Below are 18,126 nucleotides of genomic sequence, written 5' to 3' on the forward strand. Positions count from 1 at the left end.
CAAGTCACAGTTGTTTGACCTTGGGTCCTTGCCCGTAATATTTTAAAGACTTTATTGAGTGGGATACTGTTGGTGCCTCTTGGGTATCGCTGGTATCAATCATCTGTGCTTATGGGGACTAAACTGCGTCATTGCCATTTGACCGTCCGTAACATGACTCACAGCAGCTTTCATTTACTGTATCAGTTCCATTACTTAAAAACAGATCACTCTTTCATTTGCCGAACCCTTTCAGTTCCGAACAGTCCGTTTGTCCGTCTTGATTTGGGAGAATTCATGAAAAAGAATTGGACAAAAATAGTTTTTTTTTGGCGAGTAGGTGCAACGTGCACGTCATCGTAATTGTGCTAAGCCGGGTTGAAGTGTCTTGCAAAACACTGGCCTACAGAGGTGCCAAGCGCTAATAGGAGCCGTTGTGCCAGTTGAAGCGTGGCGCAGAGGCTGCCCTGCCTCAGGTGCCACTGATCCAGCTTCATTACTGTCACCGAAACACATGCTGCAATCTTACTTCTGTAACACTTCTGTAATCGCTCACACCAGCACTGAAGCAGTCCCGCGTTGTTGTGCACGTTTAAACATGCATGATGCAGCCCGACGACCACTCAGACCCACAAAACACTCGTGAAAGTACACGCAACACACAAAAATACATGTCCTCCATGTATGTGGACATATGTGCTCTCTCTCTCTCTCTCTCTCTCTCTCTCGCGCACACACACACATAGGCGGCTATTTTTGGCTATCTGTTCCCCCCCCCCCCCCCCCCCCAGAATAGCGTTCTGGGGTTCAAGTGGTAAACCATACAAACAGGATGTTTTGCCGACATTGACTTGATTATTCTATTTAGGTGTTGTAAGTTAGGTAACGTTTTAACGATGACAAAAAAATCAAAAAATGAAGCCATTAAAGGGAAAATGGCCTACATTTGTGTCTATGAAGCTGTGACTGAGTTAGAATGGTCATTCATTTTGTTATACTGTGTCCGTGCTAGTATCTGTACTGTGCTTGGAAATGAGTTGATCGTTGACAATGTAACTGTGCCGGTGCCTGTACTGTATTGTTACAATGACAAATGAGGCTATCTATCTATCTATGTTGGTGTACCAAGCTTTTCATCAATACTTGTTTCTCCCTCTCTCTCTTGCAGACCTTCATAGTATTGAACCGCGGGAAGGCAATCTTCCGTTTCAACGCCACTCCTGCCTTGTACTTCCTGAGCCCGTTCAACCCACTGAGGAGGATTTCTATTAGAGTTTTAGTACACTCATATCCTTTCAGACGCTCCGTACCGGATTATAGACAGGGTTCCCACGGTTTTGGAATTCATCAAGGGTCCTGGAAGGTCCTGTAAAAAATAGCTATGCATTGTCTTTGGTTATTGATTTTGTTAATACCTCTGAAATGACGAATTAAACATGGGCCAAATTGTCAAATATTAGAGGCAGAAATTGTGAAAATAGCCGATCTACATGCTTGTAGATCTGCTGTTTTCACAATAGAACCGTGTTATACAAAATCCCTCAACTCTTAGTGCTCGTCAGGGTGCCGCGTCCCCAATTAAAACATGATTATTTTGGGGGTCACGGCATGAAAAGGTTGAGAACCACTGGCATACACTACCTGTCTTTGGGCATTGCGCATAGGAGTAAGCGGCTGTGGCTCAGGAAGTAGAGTGGGGTGGCCAATGATCCGTGGGTCGGCGGTTCACATCCCAGCTACTCCTGTCTACATGTCGAAGTGTCCTTGGGCAAGACACTGAACCCTGCGTTGCCTCCAATGGTGTTAGCTTGTCAGTTGCCACCATTGGTGTGTGAATGTGGGAAGTGAGGACGCTGGCGTTGACTGTTCGCCGCTTCACCTCCCAATGTATGAATGAATGGACCATTGTAAGCGCTTTGAGTTCGCAACTTGCTTAGAAAAGCGCTATAAAAATGCAATTCATTATTATTATTATTATTATTAAGCGACCTGTCATTGAGCTGAATTATTGTTATATAGTCCTGGAAATTGGGTTAAATATTCTGGAAAGGTGTTGGAAAGGTTTTGGAAATTAATTGGTAAAAATGTGTGGGAACTCTGTATAGAGATTTGTGTTACCAAAAACTGGGATTGGAACACGCCAAAGGACGAAAGCTAGATGTCATTGTAAAGTTCTAGGAAGGTCCTGGGTTCGACTCCCGCCGGGGGACGCTTGTGGTCGCTGGGGGGCGTGTTCCCTCCTCCGCGTCATCAGCGCCCACACCCTAGGTGGGGTTGGCGAAAGGGCCTTTTCTGTGTGGAGTTTGCACGTTCTCCCCGTGTCTCCTAGGGTAGATACCCTCACAAAAACATGCCGTAATCCCGGTCTCTATAATGCCTCCCCCAAAGGAACTGGTTGAAATAACGTGTTCCTTCCACGCGCTACGTCCAAACCGGGGAAATCCCCCCCGTCAGGTGAAAAGAAGCAACTTGGACTACTCATGCATAGAAGGAAGCATGAGGTCAGTCCGTTGTCTCCCCAGGCGTGGCAGAGGGAGTGCAGAGCCCCAGGATTACAGCTTAGGCAATTGGCACTGGTTAGAAAAATGGGTTACAAAATTGTGGGATAAAGATTATGAGAATTACAGTTCTAAGCTATGGTGGTACGACCGGGGCTTTCATTGCTCTCTTCGTATGTTCTCATACTTAAGTTTGGAATGGAGGTATTTATATGATATGATATGAAGTGATATTATGTATAATAATTACAATAGCATATTCTGAAGCAGTGATTCCTGTTATCTTCTAGAGATAGCAGTTGGTCAGCTGTATTGCCGGTGTTTGAATGATGCAGTAAATAGGTTGTGTTTGTACCATGCTGTATTGTTCCTTGACTCTAACCTTTGCCTTTACGAGGTTCAGTATATTGATCATGTTCACCATCCTGACCAACTGTGCTTTCATGACCCTCAGCAACCCCCCAGAATGGGCCAAGAATGTAGAGTAAGTCTTTCATTGTTTCATTGTAAAAAATGTTTATTTTAAAAGAAAAATACCTGTATTTCTCTCAGAGAAAATAATACCTGGGCAGTCTCAGGAGAGAGTCGAGACACTACCCAAATAAAATATACTGGAACACTTCTGCACACACATTATTGTTTTGCAGGACTTCTGCACATGCATTCACCCCTGCAAAACAATAAAACACGTGTAGAGCAGTCGAGTGCTGAAGGGCTCTCTCCTGAAGTGCCCAGGTATTGTCATTTTCTCTGGTGCAAGTTGTCCCTGTTGAGCATCAACAAGCTACCTTCTAGTGTTTCCCAAACACTGGGTTTCCTACATTTTGTTGTTAATAATTTCATGAAGAAATCAAAGATAAATCTAAGAAATTACATGAATTAGAAAACAAATGTTTAACACAGTCGGTGCCATATGTATAGTGGGACCTCTTATATTGCCGTTTCGCCACCAAAATGGAACAAAGGGTTAAAGAATAGTGTGCACGCTGGTGCACAAATTCGTGCACAGATCATGCACTATGCATGTGCATAGTGTTTTCACAGCCTTCAAACTAAAAAATACGCTTGGAAATCCATTCAGGCAAAAGATGGGGTTGGTATGGGGGTTATACATGCAATTTCGCGATCGCGATCATGCCTAGTACATTGTTGGAGGTCTCTTTTTTTTTTTTTTTTTTTTTTAAGACGATAAAAAGACGATTGGTAGGGAAGGCCATAGTTAAAAAGACGATTTTATTATAGAAATCGTCTTTTTGGCATGGTATGAGAATAGCCAAGCTCACAACGTGTTGCGCCTGGCTCCCGGGCAAACATCTAATTTCTCTTTTGGATCTCGAGCTGAAAGATTTGGAAACCACTGTTCTAGTAGCTGAACCGCACTGGATTTCTTTTTACCTAACTATTTCTCTTTGTGTGTCTCTCTGTCTCTCTCTCTCTCCCCCCTCCCATGTATCTGGTCTGGTTGCCAGGTACACGTTCACAGGGATCTACACCTTCGAGTCCCTCATAAAGATCCTGGCCAGGGGCTTCTGCGTGGGGAAGTTCACTTTCCTCCGAGACCCATGGAACTGGCTGGACTTCAGTGTTATCTCCATGGCGTAAGTATCGTGACAACTCGCATCAGGGTCAGCCCTAACGTGATGTGGCGTAGATTAAGAAACAGACCCGGCGAGGGAATGCTAATTAGCGCAGCGGCCCATGGGGCCAATGTGTTTCTCAAACGATTTCGTAATTCGCAGATTTCACTGTTCATAGAGTAGACTTGTTCTGTGATTCTCAACCTTTCTAATTCCAAGAATCCCTAGTTTGGCAACGAACCCCCATTTGATACGATTTGTATCTCTGGGACTCCTATCTACACAGAGTTTCCAAATGGAACCAAATTAGTTCATTCATAGATTTTCAGACGCGTAAGGGTTCATTGATTCGATCGTTTAGCTGGGGACCCCCCTGGAACCCCTTTGTGTGTTCACAACATTGTAGTACATAAAGTTTGATTCCCTTTTGTGTTCTGTCACTTGTTAAATTATTAAATATGCGAGATAATATTGTCATGTCAAGATAACGTGTCCTAACGATGATTCATGTACATGTACGATGCTTTTTTGGCAAATTGCTTTTCATATGTGGTTTGCGTGCGTGCGTGCGTGCATGTGTGTGCGCGCCTGAGTTTTCTTGTCAATGCGGTCCTTGTGTAGTAACTCTGCATTTGATCCTGCAGGTATGTTACAGAGTTTGTAAACCTAGGCAATGTTTCGGCTCTGCGCACGTTCAGAGTTTTGCGAGCTTTGAAAACTATCTCAGTCATCCCAGGTAAGGCTGCCATGCGCCTGCCGCTCCTGCTACTGCCATTTGTCCTCTGTGTGTGACTGTTTGTCGTGTCCCCCCCACCCCCACCCATCCCTCCCTGACCCCCACCCGACCCTGACCCTCCCAATCCTTTTTGTCATGTCATGGTCTGTGTGTGTGCGTGTGTGTGTGTGGTTGTATGTGCGTGCGTACGTGTGTGTGTGCGTGAACACCTCCCCTCCCGTTTTCCCCATTGTCCCCCCCACCCCTCTACTGCCATTCCTTTTCCTCCTCCCTTCCTCCCTACCTTTCCTCCCCGTCCCCTCCCTTCCCTTGCAGATATGTCACAGAGTTTGTGGACCTGGGCAATGTCTCGGCACTGCGAACCTTCAGGGTTCTGCGAGCCCTGAAAACTATATCGGTCATTCCAGGTGAGAGAGCTCATCATCGCAAACCTGAGCGCCCGCCCCACCCTCCACCGCCCGTAGATAACGTCGAGTCGCTAATGAAATGCTAAAAAGGCTAACAGTTTGGCGTTTCGCTAACATAACCCCTCTCCTCTCAGCTCATCTCACCGTAGCTCAGATGGCGCTCACCTGTCGCCATCTCTCTGCCCCCCCCTCCTCCCCGTCATGCTAGCCTCAGCCGTCCCAAGGCCAGTAAAAGCTGGAATCTGGCTCCCAATCTGCACAGATTGACAGGATTCTGAGCTTTTAGATACATTCTTCTAGTCCGATTTAACTCTCTAACTCTCTCTGTCTCTCTCTCTGTCTCTCTCTCTCTCTCTCTCTCTCTCTCTCTCTCTCTCTCTCTCTCTCTCTCTCTCTTTCTCTCTCTCTCTCTCTCTCTCTCTCTCTTTCCCTGAGTCTCTTTCTCTCTGGATGAAATCTATTCTTGCCTTGGGAACTTATTTACGAGTAGATTTTTTATTTAACGTTTTGCATTATTTGTTTCACATTTCTTCTGCATGAGACATTGCAAAAGCCGATTTTCTGTTGGCAAGCACTTTGTGTGCATATAGGGCTCCTCCTCTCCTTGTTTTCCTGTGCATGTCCTGTTAAACGTTGTGTGTGTTTTGGGGTAATTGTCTCACAGTTGGTGTTGGTTTTTGGGTTGTTACGGTATGTCATTGCAAACACTAACACAAAGCAACCATGTTCCACTGTAAACACTAATGTGCATCTTGACCAACTAACAAATTACCTGTTTGTAGACCATCTAGAGACAATCCTGTCATTGGCCTTGTATCAATACATAAAAGGTATTGTGTATTACTGGTGTTACAATACTATTTTGACCCCATCAAAAGGTACTGTTACTTATCCAATTCTACAAACAAAGCTGAAAACATATTATCTAATATGAATAGGTTAGGGCTGGGACTTTAACTGATTAATTGCGATTAATTAATTACAGAAAATTAACGCGATTAAAAAAATTAACGCATTTTAATCGCACTTAGTTTTTGCACCACAGAACCTTCAGTTTCGGGCATACCGATCATAGCGATGCACCAACCAAGAAGAGACAACAAACGCAAAGGGAGAAGTAGCCGATCATAGCGCTTTGCTTGGCCCAGTGGATGTGAAATTTAGATTTAAAAAACTCACTCGTTGATTCACTTGTACAACAAAATGTGTTTTACTTGAATAAAATGCTTCTCAGGTCAAATATCGATGTGCGATTAAAATGCGATTAATTGCGATTAATTAATCACAGAACCTGTAATTAATTAGATTAAAAATTTTAATCGCATCCCAGCCCTAATCTAGGTATTAATGGTTTTCTAGATGCATAGCTGAGTTCAATAAAACACATAGGCCTCTAGTTTGAGGACAGCAATAGTAATGTTTATCCCAAATGCAGCTGATGGGTTTGTATGTGTGACACACAGAACTGGTATAGCTGGCGATAACGGACAACAAAGGTGGTCTTTAATGAAAAGGGACAACCCACCACAACACTTTATTGCATTTTATATCACCATTTTAATTTTGGTTGTGTTGGTGCACCCTATCCAGTCTACATTGTTCTTCAACAAATAATCATATTTTTTCCAGTTTAGATATTGTTATTAAACAAACTTGCACATTATTGCACCATGGTTAGCAGCACCTGTGTGGAACACAGTGCTAGGTCGTTGTAGCCTGAGTGCAATACGTTGTTTACTGCCCTTGAATTAGAGACAAAGACAGGAAAGAAATATGGCACTCTAAATATGGACCCTCCATCGCAAGCAGACATGCGTTCCCGTTCCTGCCCCACATACCGTATACCGGGGTAGCCATTTAGTTTTACTCCGCTTGTTTTATCTCCGAATCTCTGTCTTTCCAGCTAATTGGGAGTTTTGTTTCTAGTGTTAACATCAGGCTCCACTCTAGTGTATACTGAAGAATTTAAGAAAGAGAAGAATTTTATGCTGCGCTCACCACGCATCGTATCTCGATGCATTGTGAGATTTTGACACATTTTGAAAACATAAAAAAAAAAAAAAAAAAAAAAGTGAAATGGGACATTCTGCATGAGTACTTTTGCTTTTGGCACTCAAGTATATTTTGTTGCCAATACCTGTTTACTTTTACTCAACTAAAATTTCAGCACAGGACTTTGATGCCAATACTTGTGCGCTTTTACTCAACTAATGATTTCAACACGGAACAAATTTCCACCACTGCATGCATGCTACCTGCTACCGTAGCTCTCTTCAGTATAAACTGCTGTGCTTTGTTTGGTTAGCAGGCGATAACAACTCTTTCCGCCATCTTTTCTCCTCCTCGCCGCCGCCCCGGTCTCCCTCCCACCCGCCCAGGCCTGAAGACCATCGTGGGCGCTCTGATCCAGTCGGTGAAGAAGCTGTCGGACGTGATGATCCTCACCGTGTTCTGCCTCAGCGTGTTCGCCCTCATCGGCCTGCAGCTCTTCATGGGCAACCTGCGGCAGAAGTGCGTGCGCATGCCCACCAACGCCACCAACCTCACCGCCTACTACTACGGCGGCAGCGGCGGCGGCGCCGAGGACCTGCTGATGTTCAACGCCAGCGCCGCCCTGCTGCAGAACGACACCAGGGACGCCTTCAACTGGACCGAGTACATCAACGACAGCGGTACGACCACTTTCCTCCTCCTGGCCTGCAGGAGGGGGTCCTCTAGATCAGTGTTTCTCAACCTTTCTTTTGCATGGGCACACTTTTCATGTCCCAAGAATCCATGGGCACACTTTTCATGTCCCAAGAATCCATGGGCACACCAACATAATACGGGGGTGTAAATATATATCGTCACTGTCGGGGAGAAACCATGTATCTCCAAGTTCTTCAAAGTAAAGCCCTGCTTCATCATACAAGGCTGTCGCACAACATTAGTGAAAACAGCAGATCTACAAGCACACAACGCCTCGCACCGGAGGCGTTGTGCGCTTGTAGATCGGCTGTTTTCACTAGATGATAAATACAATATTCAATTTCAAGCAGTTTCAAGGGGCACATTTGAGCCTTCTCAGGGGCACACCAAAGGTCCCCAGACACCTTTGGTGGTTGAGAAACACTGCTCTAGATACTAAGGAATTCAAGGAGCCCGTTTCTACTACCGCGTTATCGCTAAGCAAACAGCCGTCGGCGACTGGGTCCTTTTTACTGAACGCTTTGGTTCAGCGACATTTTGTTTTTAATTATTATTATTTCAAAACATTTAAAAAAAAACATTCCTAAAGAATACATGATAAAAAACCTAACCCTAATTAATTTAATTAATAAATAAAATAGAAATCTAAGAAATTCCATAAATTAGAAATCAAATGTTTAAGAAGTAGTGAAAATCTACAAGCTGTTCGCGCTGCGTTGTGAGCCTGTAGATTTGCTGTTTTCACTAGTTTGGGTCCCAGGCAAACGCCTAATTTCTCTTTTGGGTCACGGCCTAAAAAGATTGGGAACCAAACCACTGATCTAGAGCAGTGGTTCTCTGAGTGGATTTCAGGAATTCTCTAGGTTCCTCGAATCCTGGCTATACTTCCATTGCAGTGGAGGAGGGGGGGGGGGGGGACGGGTGGTCAGCAGAACGCTCTGGTGCCGCGATCGGTAGTGACAGCGATGGCTTGGGGGAGGAGGGCTCCATGCTCGCTAACTAGGGCTAGTGGGAGAATGGCAGCCGTAAATGTGGCGGAATAATCGGCACACAACAAAACTCAAACGTCCCCAACGAACACAACCATCTGTGTGGCGTGGACAGAGAGCCAGGGCGAGCATGAGTCACCGGACGGACAGTCCATCGAGGATCAAGTTTACGCCTTGCCAGCTTTGTGAATGATAAAGTGTTGGCAGACGGACAGAATGTGACAGATAGGAGGATGATAAAGTGGAAGGCACTAAGGGGAGATAGTGGTTTGATTGAACCACTTAAACCCTATACGTCCTTGACCAGGGTCCAGCCTAACCTCGCGTCACCAGTCTTTCCTGGGTAAGGTATTTGTTTACAACGGGTCATTTGATCCAGTCTAGGCGGAAACCACAAGCAGAATCAGAGTCAAACCCCAAAATGTGAAGCGATCCCAGGCTAGGTCCTGCCAGGTGTCTGTACTTGGTACACTCCGTTTTTTCCCTCTACACAGAATGTCTTTGCCGAATATAGCTAATCTACAACACGTGTTGCAATGTGACACATTGTGAGCTATTTTCTGCGAATGATGTTCGCAGAATGTTTCCCCATTATGACATGTCTGGAATATAGAGATGCTGTTCATGTGGTATTAATGTAAACATCGAAAGATCGGAAGACAATAAACACGTGAGGGCGCAAGGGGAAGGATTTGCAGCACCATGTGGGCACAGCTAGGAAAATAAAATAGCATCAACAAAGGAGAGACAGCAGCAGCGCTTAAAAGCTGATTAGGTTTGATATGTTGTACAGGGACCCTGGCTTCTAATGGCAGCTACTCTACCAGTTTGCCCATATTTCTCAAAGACCTGGATAAGGCTTGTTGTGACTGACTGCTGCACCGCACAGCTGACATCAGGCTCATCAGCAGGGACTCAATGACTCGGATAAAATCAGCTGACCCTGCTGTTTGGTCCCACCAGCAGAAAAATTACATGAGAAAGAATTTAAATGCAAGAGAGAATGACTAATTTTCATAGCTGTCCATGCAGGCACGTGCACACATAGACATCAAAGAGCCCTCTCCAGACCATGAATGTTTTTTTACTATGGTGAAAGAGATGCAAATGCCCCCTTTCCACGCCATACCTGAAGACAGCATTCAAGAGAATTGTCTTGTCCAAACTCTGCTGAACTTGAATGCAGCATCTTATGTTGAAAGAATTGCCCTCTCTGTGTAGAAAACCATGCCGTTCGCCACATCTCCACTATTGACTTGCTTATGCTTAGTTCAGTGTGGTATCAATCAAGCACCGAAAATAGCCGACCTCCAAGCTCACAACGCGTTGCAGCGCGATATTTTCACCAAAAGGCCCTGCCTTGCCTCTCTAACACTCTCTGCAAGTCCTTGTGTCCATGTGCAGTCCATGTGCAGAAAAATGATACGAGAAAGAATTTAAATGGAAGAGAGGATGACTCATTTTCAGTGCGGTGAGGCAGGCAGGAGAGTGGCTAGGTGCTAAAACACTGAATCACCCTCTCTCTCTCCACATCTATTCCTCTCTCCTGCTGTTTCTCGGAGGTCAATCTTTATTCCTTCCTTTGGCTTCCCTGACCTGTTGGAAAAAGCATTTAAATATCTGCTTTGCGAAGAACATCATAACCAATATGCTCTGTCTTGATGTATACAAAGAGGACCTGGCTTGTGTGTCGAAAACTGTTTCAGGAAAATGGAAAACATGAACCTGTGTTTCAATGGATCCACTGTAGTTATTATTTGGTCTCAGGCTCTTGTTCCCATTGGTTAAAGGGGCCCCACCATGCTTTTAAAAATATATATTTTATATAAATATTGGTCCATAATATGGTTTTATACAGGTTTTAGCCTAAACAACCACTCGGATATTGAAATTTCATGTTCTGTCTGTCTCTAATTCCAAGCCATTTCAGATGCAATACCAAAATGCCCTTTGTTGGCAACGGGGTGCTGTCTTTGGCCTAAAATTGGAATGATACACTCTATCGTTCCAATTTTAGCATGGGACCATGCTAATCTTCTCTGTATCGTTCCAATTTTAGCACCACTTTATCCGGCCCACCTCATAAATATAGCCTCCCAAAAAGTCCCGCCCCCTTTTCGAGAGGGCCCAATAGGAAATGAGAACAAAGGTGACTTAGACTGTGGGCCATTCAGAAAATCACTGAAATGAAAGGCAAGGCTTAGAGTTAATGAATTGTTTTTTTGGGCTGGAAGAGACACTGGGAAGACCAATAAAATGCGAAATTCATGGTGTAGTCCCTTTAAAACAGACAGACGTGAACGCATGTCATTATAGGCGAAAACCTTACAAATCTTGTTCAACGCCTTATGTTAAAATTGCCCAGAGGTTGAGTTGACCGCGGACGGTGGATGTGACAAACGTAACATCAACAAACACTGTTCAGTGGTCAGGCATGAGAATAGTCACACACAAAAGAAAAAGCCAAGTAGGTCATTCATTTATGACAAACATGTCATGTGGAGGCACAAGGTTTCTGCTTGACAATGCGGAAAATACAAACTGAGTCATTCCATAGGGCATGGGCCTATGGAACTCTGAGGGGGTCCTCAGAGTTACTACAGGGGGTCCTCCAAATCTTTGTTATGATAGGAACTTTTATTTCTCCTTTTTTATATTAACCACTTGAACCCTAATGTCCATATTCTGAGAACTTAAGCCAAAAATAGCAGAGCGCAGCACAAGGCGTTGTGAGCTTGTAGATCGGCTATTTTCGGCAAAGAGCTTTGGTGTAGTGGGGAAAAATAGCAAACTAAGTACAGAGTGAGTGAAAGGTCAAGTGTATTAAGTATTGACGCTTCAAGTGGTTAAATATCTGAAAACACAAATTGACACGAATCCAAAATACACTGGCGATTGTGCTGTTAAAACGATGAAACTATATGGAATCTATGAACAGGTCGTGGGGGGTCCCTGCTTCTTCTCTCTCTCAACTAAGGGGTCCTCGGCCTGACAACGTTGATGACCCCTGCCATAGGGAATCCAAGTCTCTTTTTGCAGTTCATTGTGTCTTTTTTCTTAAACGTCTCCGTCCTGCGTGTGATTCAATGACTGTCCCTGTGTGTTCCTGTCTCCTCCAGATAATTACTATAAACTCCCCAACGCCAGGGATGCTCTGCTCTGTGGGAACGGCAGCGGCGCTGGGTAAGACTTTGACATGTTTTATTTATAAGGCCAATTAGACGCGCCACAAAGCCAAGCATAGGTAATTAGTGTCTGCCCCTCACCGCCGCGGCCGAGGCCAGGGGCGTCACAAGGGGTAGGAAAGTGGGACTGAGTTACTGGGGCCCAAGGTGGAGGGGCCCTAATAACTTTATCTATTTTTAAAGTTGTGAAAATGTGTGAAAATCGTTGAATATATGTATTTTTTTAAGCAAACATTTCTAGCTCAAATTTTGCTTCTGGGGGTCCCTGGAACTAAATATTTTGAGATCGGGGTCCGTGGCCAAATACATGCCATTTTGGGGGTCCTTCACATGAAAATGTTTGAGAACCACTGCCATCGAAACATCGATTTTTCAAAAAACCTTAGGAAGATTTGAAATATTCAAAGATTTTCATGATTTTTCAAAAATAGCAGATCTACAAGCTCGCAGCGCGGCACTCGGTGCCGCGCTGTGAGCTTGTATATCTGCTATTTTTCAATAGTTAAAGCACAGGGGCCCCCACAGTGAATCCTTGTACCCGGGGCCCAGAATTTGGTGCGACACCCCTGGCCGAGGCACCGCAAGAATTCACACTGCTGTTTAAATGTTGTGGCAAATGTCATTTCACGGGACGTGGGCCAAAATAGCTGCGTGTCCGGGCCGATTTAAACTGATTGCCAAAGGACTGAATTGAATTTATCCAAACTGTAATGCAATCATTCTTTTTATGGAGCTAGATATTGTATTTCAAATTATACAATAATGGCACTTAAAGGAGTAGTTCACCCCCAAAATTACTTTTTCTTCTATCGATTACTCATGCCATGGAGACTTGGAGTTCAATAATGTGTTTTTGTATTTATCACATTCCTAAGGCAATAATTTGATTACTATAAATTTCCCCCCATTGATTCCGGATGGGGACCCAAATGCATTTGGGTCCCCATCCGGAATCAATGAGGGTAAATTTACTAAAATCTATTTATTGTCTTAGAAATGCAAAAAAAAATATATATATAGATATTATTGAACTCAAGTCTCCATGGCATGAGTAATCGATAGAAAAAAAGTCTTTTTGGGGGTGATCTACTCCTTTAAGACATTTAGCGATGTAGCTGCATCTTCTTCAAAGAATGGACAGTGGACAAGTAGCATTTAACCTATTGTAGTTAAAACCGGGAAAGCATCTGTGTCATTTTAGATTTCAGCGTTGGCTATTCAAAAATAGCAGATATACAAGCTCACAGCGCGTCACTTTGTTTCCGCTCTCAAAACTTGTACATCTGCTAGTGTTGAACATTGAACATTTCAGAAAAATCTTCAAAGTGTGACAACTACTGATTTAGGAGGCATTCGTATCAGCCTCTGGTCTCAAAAGGCTTAAAATAAGACGATCTCTTCATTATTCTTGCTTTGATGCTCTTTCTTTGTCAGGCTGTGTCCAGAAGGTTATTCGTGCATCAAAGGGGGTCGTAATCCAGACTATGGCTACACCAGCTTCGACACTTTCAGCTGGGCTTTCCTGTCTCTGTTTCGCCTCATGACCCAAGACTACTGGGAGAACCTCTATCAGCAGGTGGACACAACACACACACACACACACACACACACACACACACACACACACACACACACACACACGCGCGCACACACACACACTAGGGCATTCACCAAATATTTGAATATTCGAATATCAAAGTCACTATTCAACGTTGTTCACCGTAGTCGAATATTCGACTGCTATATTTTTTTTATTGTTTTCTCTTTAAAAAATATATAGTTTATAAAGCGTGGCTAGATAGGAAGTCATAAGAATGAGTTTTCAAAATCTTTTAGGCCGTGACCCCCAAAATAGACATATTTGAACTGGGGACACCCACCCTGACAAGCACTTGGAATTGTAGGTATTGTATTTAATGTGACTCGGTTCCTGCAGATGAATATTGTGAAAATAGCAGATCTACATGCAAGCAAGCATGTAGATCGGCTATTTTCACAATGTTCGCCTCTTGCTTATATTATTACATTATATTTGACAGTTTGGCCAGTCCTGTCGAATATTCGACTATTCGAATACTTTGAGGTCGGATAATTAGAATACTAAAAATCACTATTCGTGAATGCCCTAGCTAGCTGACACAACCATCCTCTCCTCTCTCCCCGTGCAGACGCTGCGTGCGGCGGGGAAGCCCTACATGATCTTCTTTGTGCTGGTGATCTTCCTGGGCTCCTTCTACCTGGTCAACCTCATCCTGGCCGTGGTGGCCATGGCCTACGACGAGCAGAACCAGGCCACCATCGAGGAGGGCCAGCGGAAGGAGGAGGAGTTCCAGGCCATGCTGGAGCAGCTCAAGAGGCAGCAGGAGGAGGCGCAGGTAAAGGAGGTGCAAGGGCAAAGACCAGGGACATGCTGGGCCCCTGATTCAGCCCGGGAAAAAGAGTTGTAGAGGCCCTCATTGCGCGCTATAGAGAGAGATCCCTCTCTATAGCGCTGCTGCTACTCAAAGATTTGTGACAAGTGACAAGCCAGTGGGCCAATTACATGAGTTATATTTCGTCGTTGTTGGGTGGAAACCTTGTATGTCCAAAACCGTTTGTTTTGTATTTATCATTTTAAAAATGATTTAAACTAGAGAAAACAGCCGATCTACAAGCACACAACGCCTCGCACCGCGAGGCGTTGTGTGCTTGTAGATCTGCTGTTTTCACTACTTTTGTGCAAACAGTTTAATTTTTACTTTTGTGCAAACAGTAAAAAAAATTCCTAATGGCCGGCCTGGACCGGCCAGGAATGAAGCGGCCGTTCGGGAGTTGTCCCGCTTTTCCCAATGCCCAGCACGTCCCTGGCAAAGACCCACGTGTTTTCTCTGGGCGGGGCGTGTCTTGAAATGCCATGGGATGTTCTTAACCAGTGGTTCTCAACCTGGGGGGCGGGTCCCGAAATTATTTCCCCAGTAACCTAATGTGCAACATTGTTTTCCTCACTCAACTGTAAACGAACCAACATAAAGTTTAAGTGTAAAGAGGGTATCTGCATATTTTTAAAGTGACAATTTAAGGACTTTTTAATACCTCTAAATGACAAATTGGCCAAATTGTCAAATATTAGAGGCAGAAACTGTGAAAATAGCATCTACATGCTCACAACGCCTCGCAACGTGAGGTGTTGTGAGCATGTAGATCTACTATTTTCACAATAGAACCGTGGCATTATAAATGTAATGCCTCAGCTCTTAGTGCTCATCGGGGTGGGGGGTCCCCAGTTAAAATAGGATTATTTTGGGGGTCGCAGCCTGAAAAGGTTGAGAACCACTGTTCTTAACCATGTGAACCTAATAGAATGGTTATAGAATGAGGGCAAGCCTGCGAGGAACCTGTGAGTCCTGGTGTGACCTGCTGACTGTCATCTCTCTCTCTCTCTCTCACACTCACACACACACACACACACACACACACACACACACACACACACACACACACACACACACACACACACACACACACACACAGGTCCTTTGGTAAGCCTATTCCGCTAAACCCAGAAGGTGGGGGTTTGGTCATTGGTAATTTTAGTGGCTTACTTTGCTGTGGGTTTGGTGAGCTGCAACATATCCGTGGACTATTTAGGAGGGTTTTCACTAATGCTGAGTGGAAGCATGTGCTTACTTGCACACTAAGCATGTAAGCATGTGATTATAACACATTTGTGCAATTGAGGCAGTAATCCAAGTGGAGTGTACTGTATGTGTAAACAGAGGCGTTAATGTCAATGCTGAACACTAAAACCCAACAGTTAGTTATTAGTACGTTTATTTCTGTCATGATTTAACAAAACTATTGAACATACAGAATTAAGGCAACAAGAACAACTATTAGGCCGAAAAGGTATGGGCTGAAGCCGAAGCTTATTATGCCCACCTTATTAATATTTAAAGCAATTGTCCCAATAGAAAAAAGGAAACAAAAGAGCAAACTGTGACAGGATTCCTCTCACTCTGCACTTGCAAATTGGTGATATAGTGTCACGTGTGACATGGGAAGTGTTATGAACTGGCAGAGTCTAAAAATGGACTGAAATGGACCCGTAAAGGTTCCATGGAGGAGAAGACATTCATTAGACGTTAGCCTCTCAGACTTTATTCCCCAGCTCACTCCAAGGTTGACTGATTTCTATGGAAACAAGCTTAAGGGACCCGAACATAGTGTGTAGTGCGTAGTGTAGTGTAGTGTCTGTGTGTGTGCGTGTGCGTGCGTGTGTGCGTGTGTGTGTGTGTGTGTGTGTGTGTGTGTGTGTGTGTGTGTGTGTGTGTGTGTGTGTGTGTGTGTGTGTGTGTGTGTGCGCGTGTGCGCGCGTGTGTGACATTGACTCAGATCTATCGCTGTCTCCCCCCCTTAGGGAAGGCACCATAGATAGACATTAGTAGAATTGTGCATTAAGAAGATGAATGTCGCTCGGCTCGTCCCGAGTCTAGTAGACGTTCCTGTCATTCTGCTGTGTAAGACAAATAGCTACATTATCAGGCTGTTGTGTCATTCAAATGTTTTATTTACCTGTAATAGCAGACATTCCAGGAAACGTTTATCGACGTCGATTCTGGGCTTCTAATGAAAACACTAGATATGTTTGTAGCTACCGCAAAAAGCCAGATTGTCATTCCCCGATGCTACTATACAGATAAAAGGACCTGATTTGGTCTATTATTGCATTGGTTCTCAAAGTGGGGGCCGGGGACCCCCAGGGTCTCCTTGAGGGGGTTCCAGGGGGTCCCGAGTAAAAGTTGTTCATTAGTTTAACCAGTATTTGAAAATAATCATCTATTCTTCAAAAGAAATGTACAAACTTGGAATATTTTAACAATATAAATCTTGTATGGCAGGGATCCCTGGCACAAAACATTTTCTAAGGGGGTCCGTGGCCAAATTCATATTAACTTGGGGGTCCTGAATTTGGAAAGGTTTTAGAGCCAGCCACTGCATTATTGCACTCTGAACGCTGAACAGTTAAATGGTTTCTCTTTGTACCATGGCTGCCGCTACTCTCATCTGCCAGCCTCTCACTCTTCCTTCCTCTCCGCTACGTGAGAGCCTCCAAGGCAGGCGCCGGTCGCCATGCCAACTGCAGGCACGTGCACACATAGACATCAAAGTGGGCTTGAGCCCCTGCCCTTTTATCCGGCTGTAAAAAGTGCCCTCTCCAGACCATTAATGCAGTTTTTACTATGGTGAAAGAAATGCAAATGCCCTCTCTTTCCATGTCATATCTGAAGGCAGCATTCAAGAGAATTTCCTTGTCCAAACTCTCCTGAACTTGAATGCATGCAGCATCTTATGTTGAAAGAATTGCCCTTTCTCTGTAGAAATCCATGCCGTTACGCCACATCTCCAGTATTGACTTGATTATGCTTAGTTCAGTGTGGTATCATCTAGCGAAAATAGCCGACCTCCAAGCTCACAACGCGTTGCGCTGCGACGCGCTGTGAGCTTGGAGGTCTGCTATTTTCAGTGTGAGCTGTGAGCTTGTATATCTGCTATTTTTCAATAGTTAAAGCATTCAATAATAAAGGCCCCTCCACCTTGGACCCTAGTAACTCAGTCCCACTTCTCAACCCCCTTGTGATGCCCCTGGGTCCACCACTAATAGCCATGTCCTCCCGTGTGCTCTCGATCATCCAGCAGGTCGCTGCGGCCGCCTCCGCCGAGAGCGGCGCGGAGGGCTACGTCAGCGGAGGAAGAGGGGCCCCCGCCTCGGAGTCGTCCACCTCGGGGATGTCCAAGCTCAGCTCCAAGAGCGCCAAGGAGCGCCGCAACAGACGCAAGAAGAGGAAGCAGCGCGAGGAGGACGAGGAGAGGGGGGTAGGGGGAGGCACGGAGCGCTTCCACAAGTCCGAGTCCGAGGACAGCATCAAGAGGTCCAGCTACCGCTTCTCCATCGACGCCAACCGCCTGTCGTACGAGAAGAGATGCTCCTCCCCCAACCAGGTGAGGAATTATAGCGGCAAAAGAAACGCCAGTGCGTGCTATACCCGTTTGCATTGAAACTCTCGACTTGTTTTGTTAAACGTTCCAA

At 44.8% G+C, this 18,126-nt stretch overlaps 1 protein-coding gene across 1 annotated transcript in view; it reads left to right on the top strand.

Annotated features, from left to right (window-relative positions):
* Window positions 1-18,126, top strand: part of LOC308279990 (sodium channel protein type 2 subunit alpha-like) — a gene marked incomplete at both ends in the record, with an annotated part of 57,958 nt that overhangs the window by 2,647 nt on the left and 37,185 nt on the right. The window contains 9 exon segments of the mRNA XM_080720228.1: window positions 1,148-1,267; window positions 2,876-2,961; window positions 3,947-4,075; window positions 5,106-5,197; window positions 7,576-7,869; window positions 11,994-12,057; window positions 13,494-13,635; window positions 14,228-14,434; window positions 17,736-18,038. Coding sequence (XP_080576354.1) covers window positions 1,148-1,267; window positions 2,876-2,961; window positions 3,947-4,075; window positions 5,106-5,197; window positions 7,576-7,869; window positions 11,994-12,057; window positions 13,494-13,635; window positions 14,228-14,434; window positions 17,736-18,038 — 1,437 coding nt within the window.

Source organism: Nannobrachium achirus (genome assembly GCF_963921795.1).
Source record: "Nannobrachium achirus genome assembly, chromosome: 24".
In the NCBI taxonomy this organism is placed as follows: domain Eukaryota; kingdom Metazoa; phylum Chordata; class Actinopteri; order Myctophiformes; family Myctophidae; genus Nannobrachium; species Nannobrachium achirus.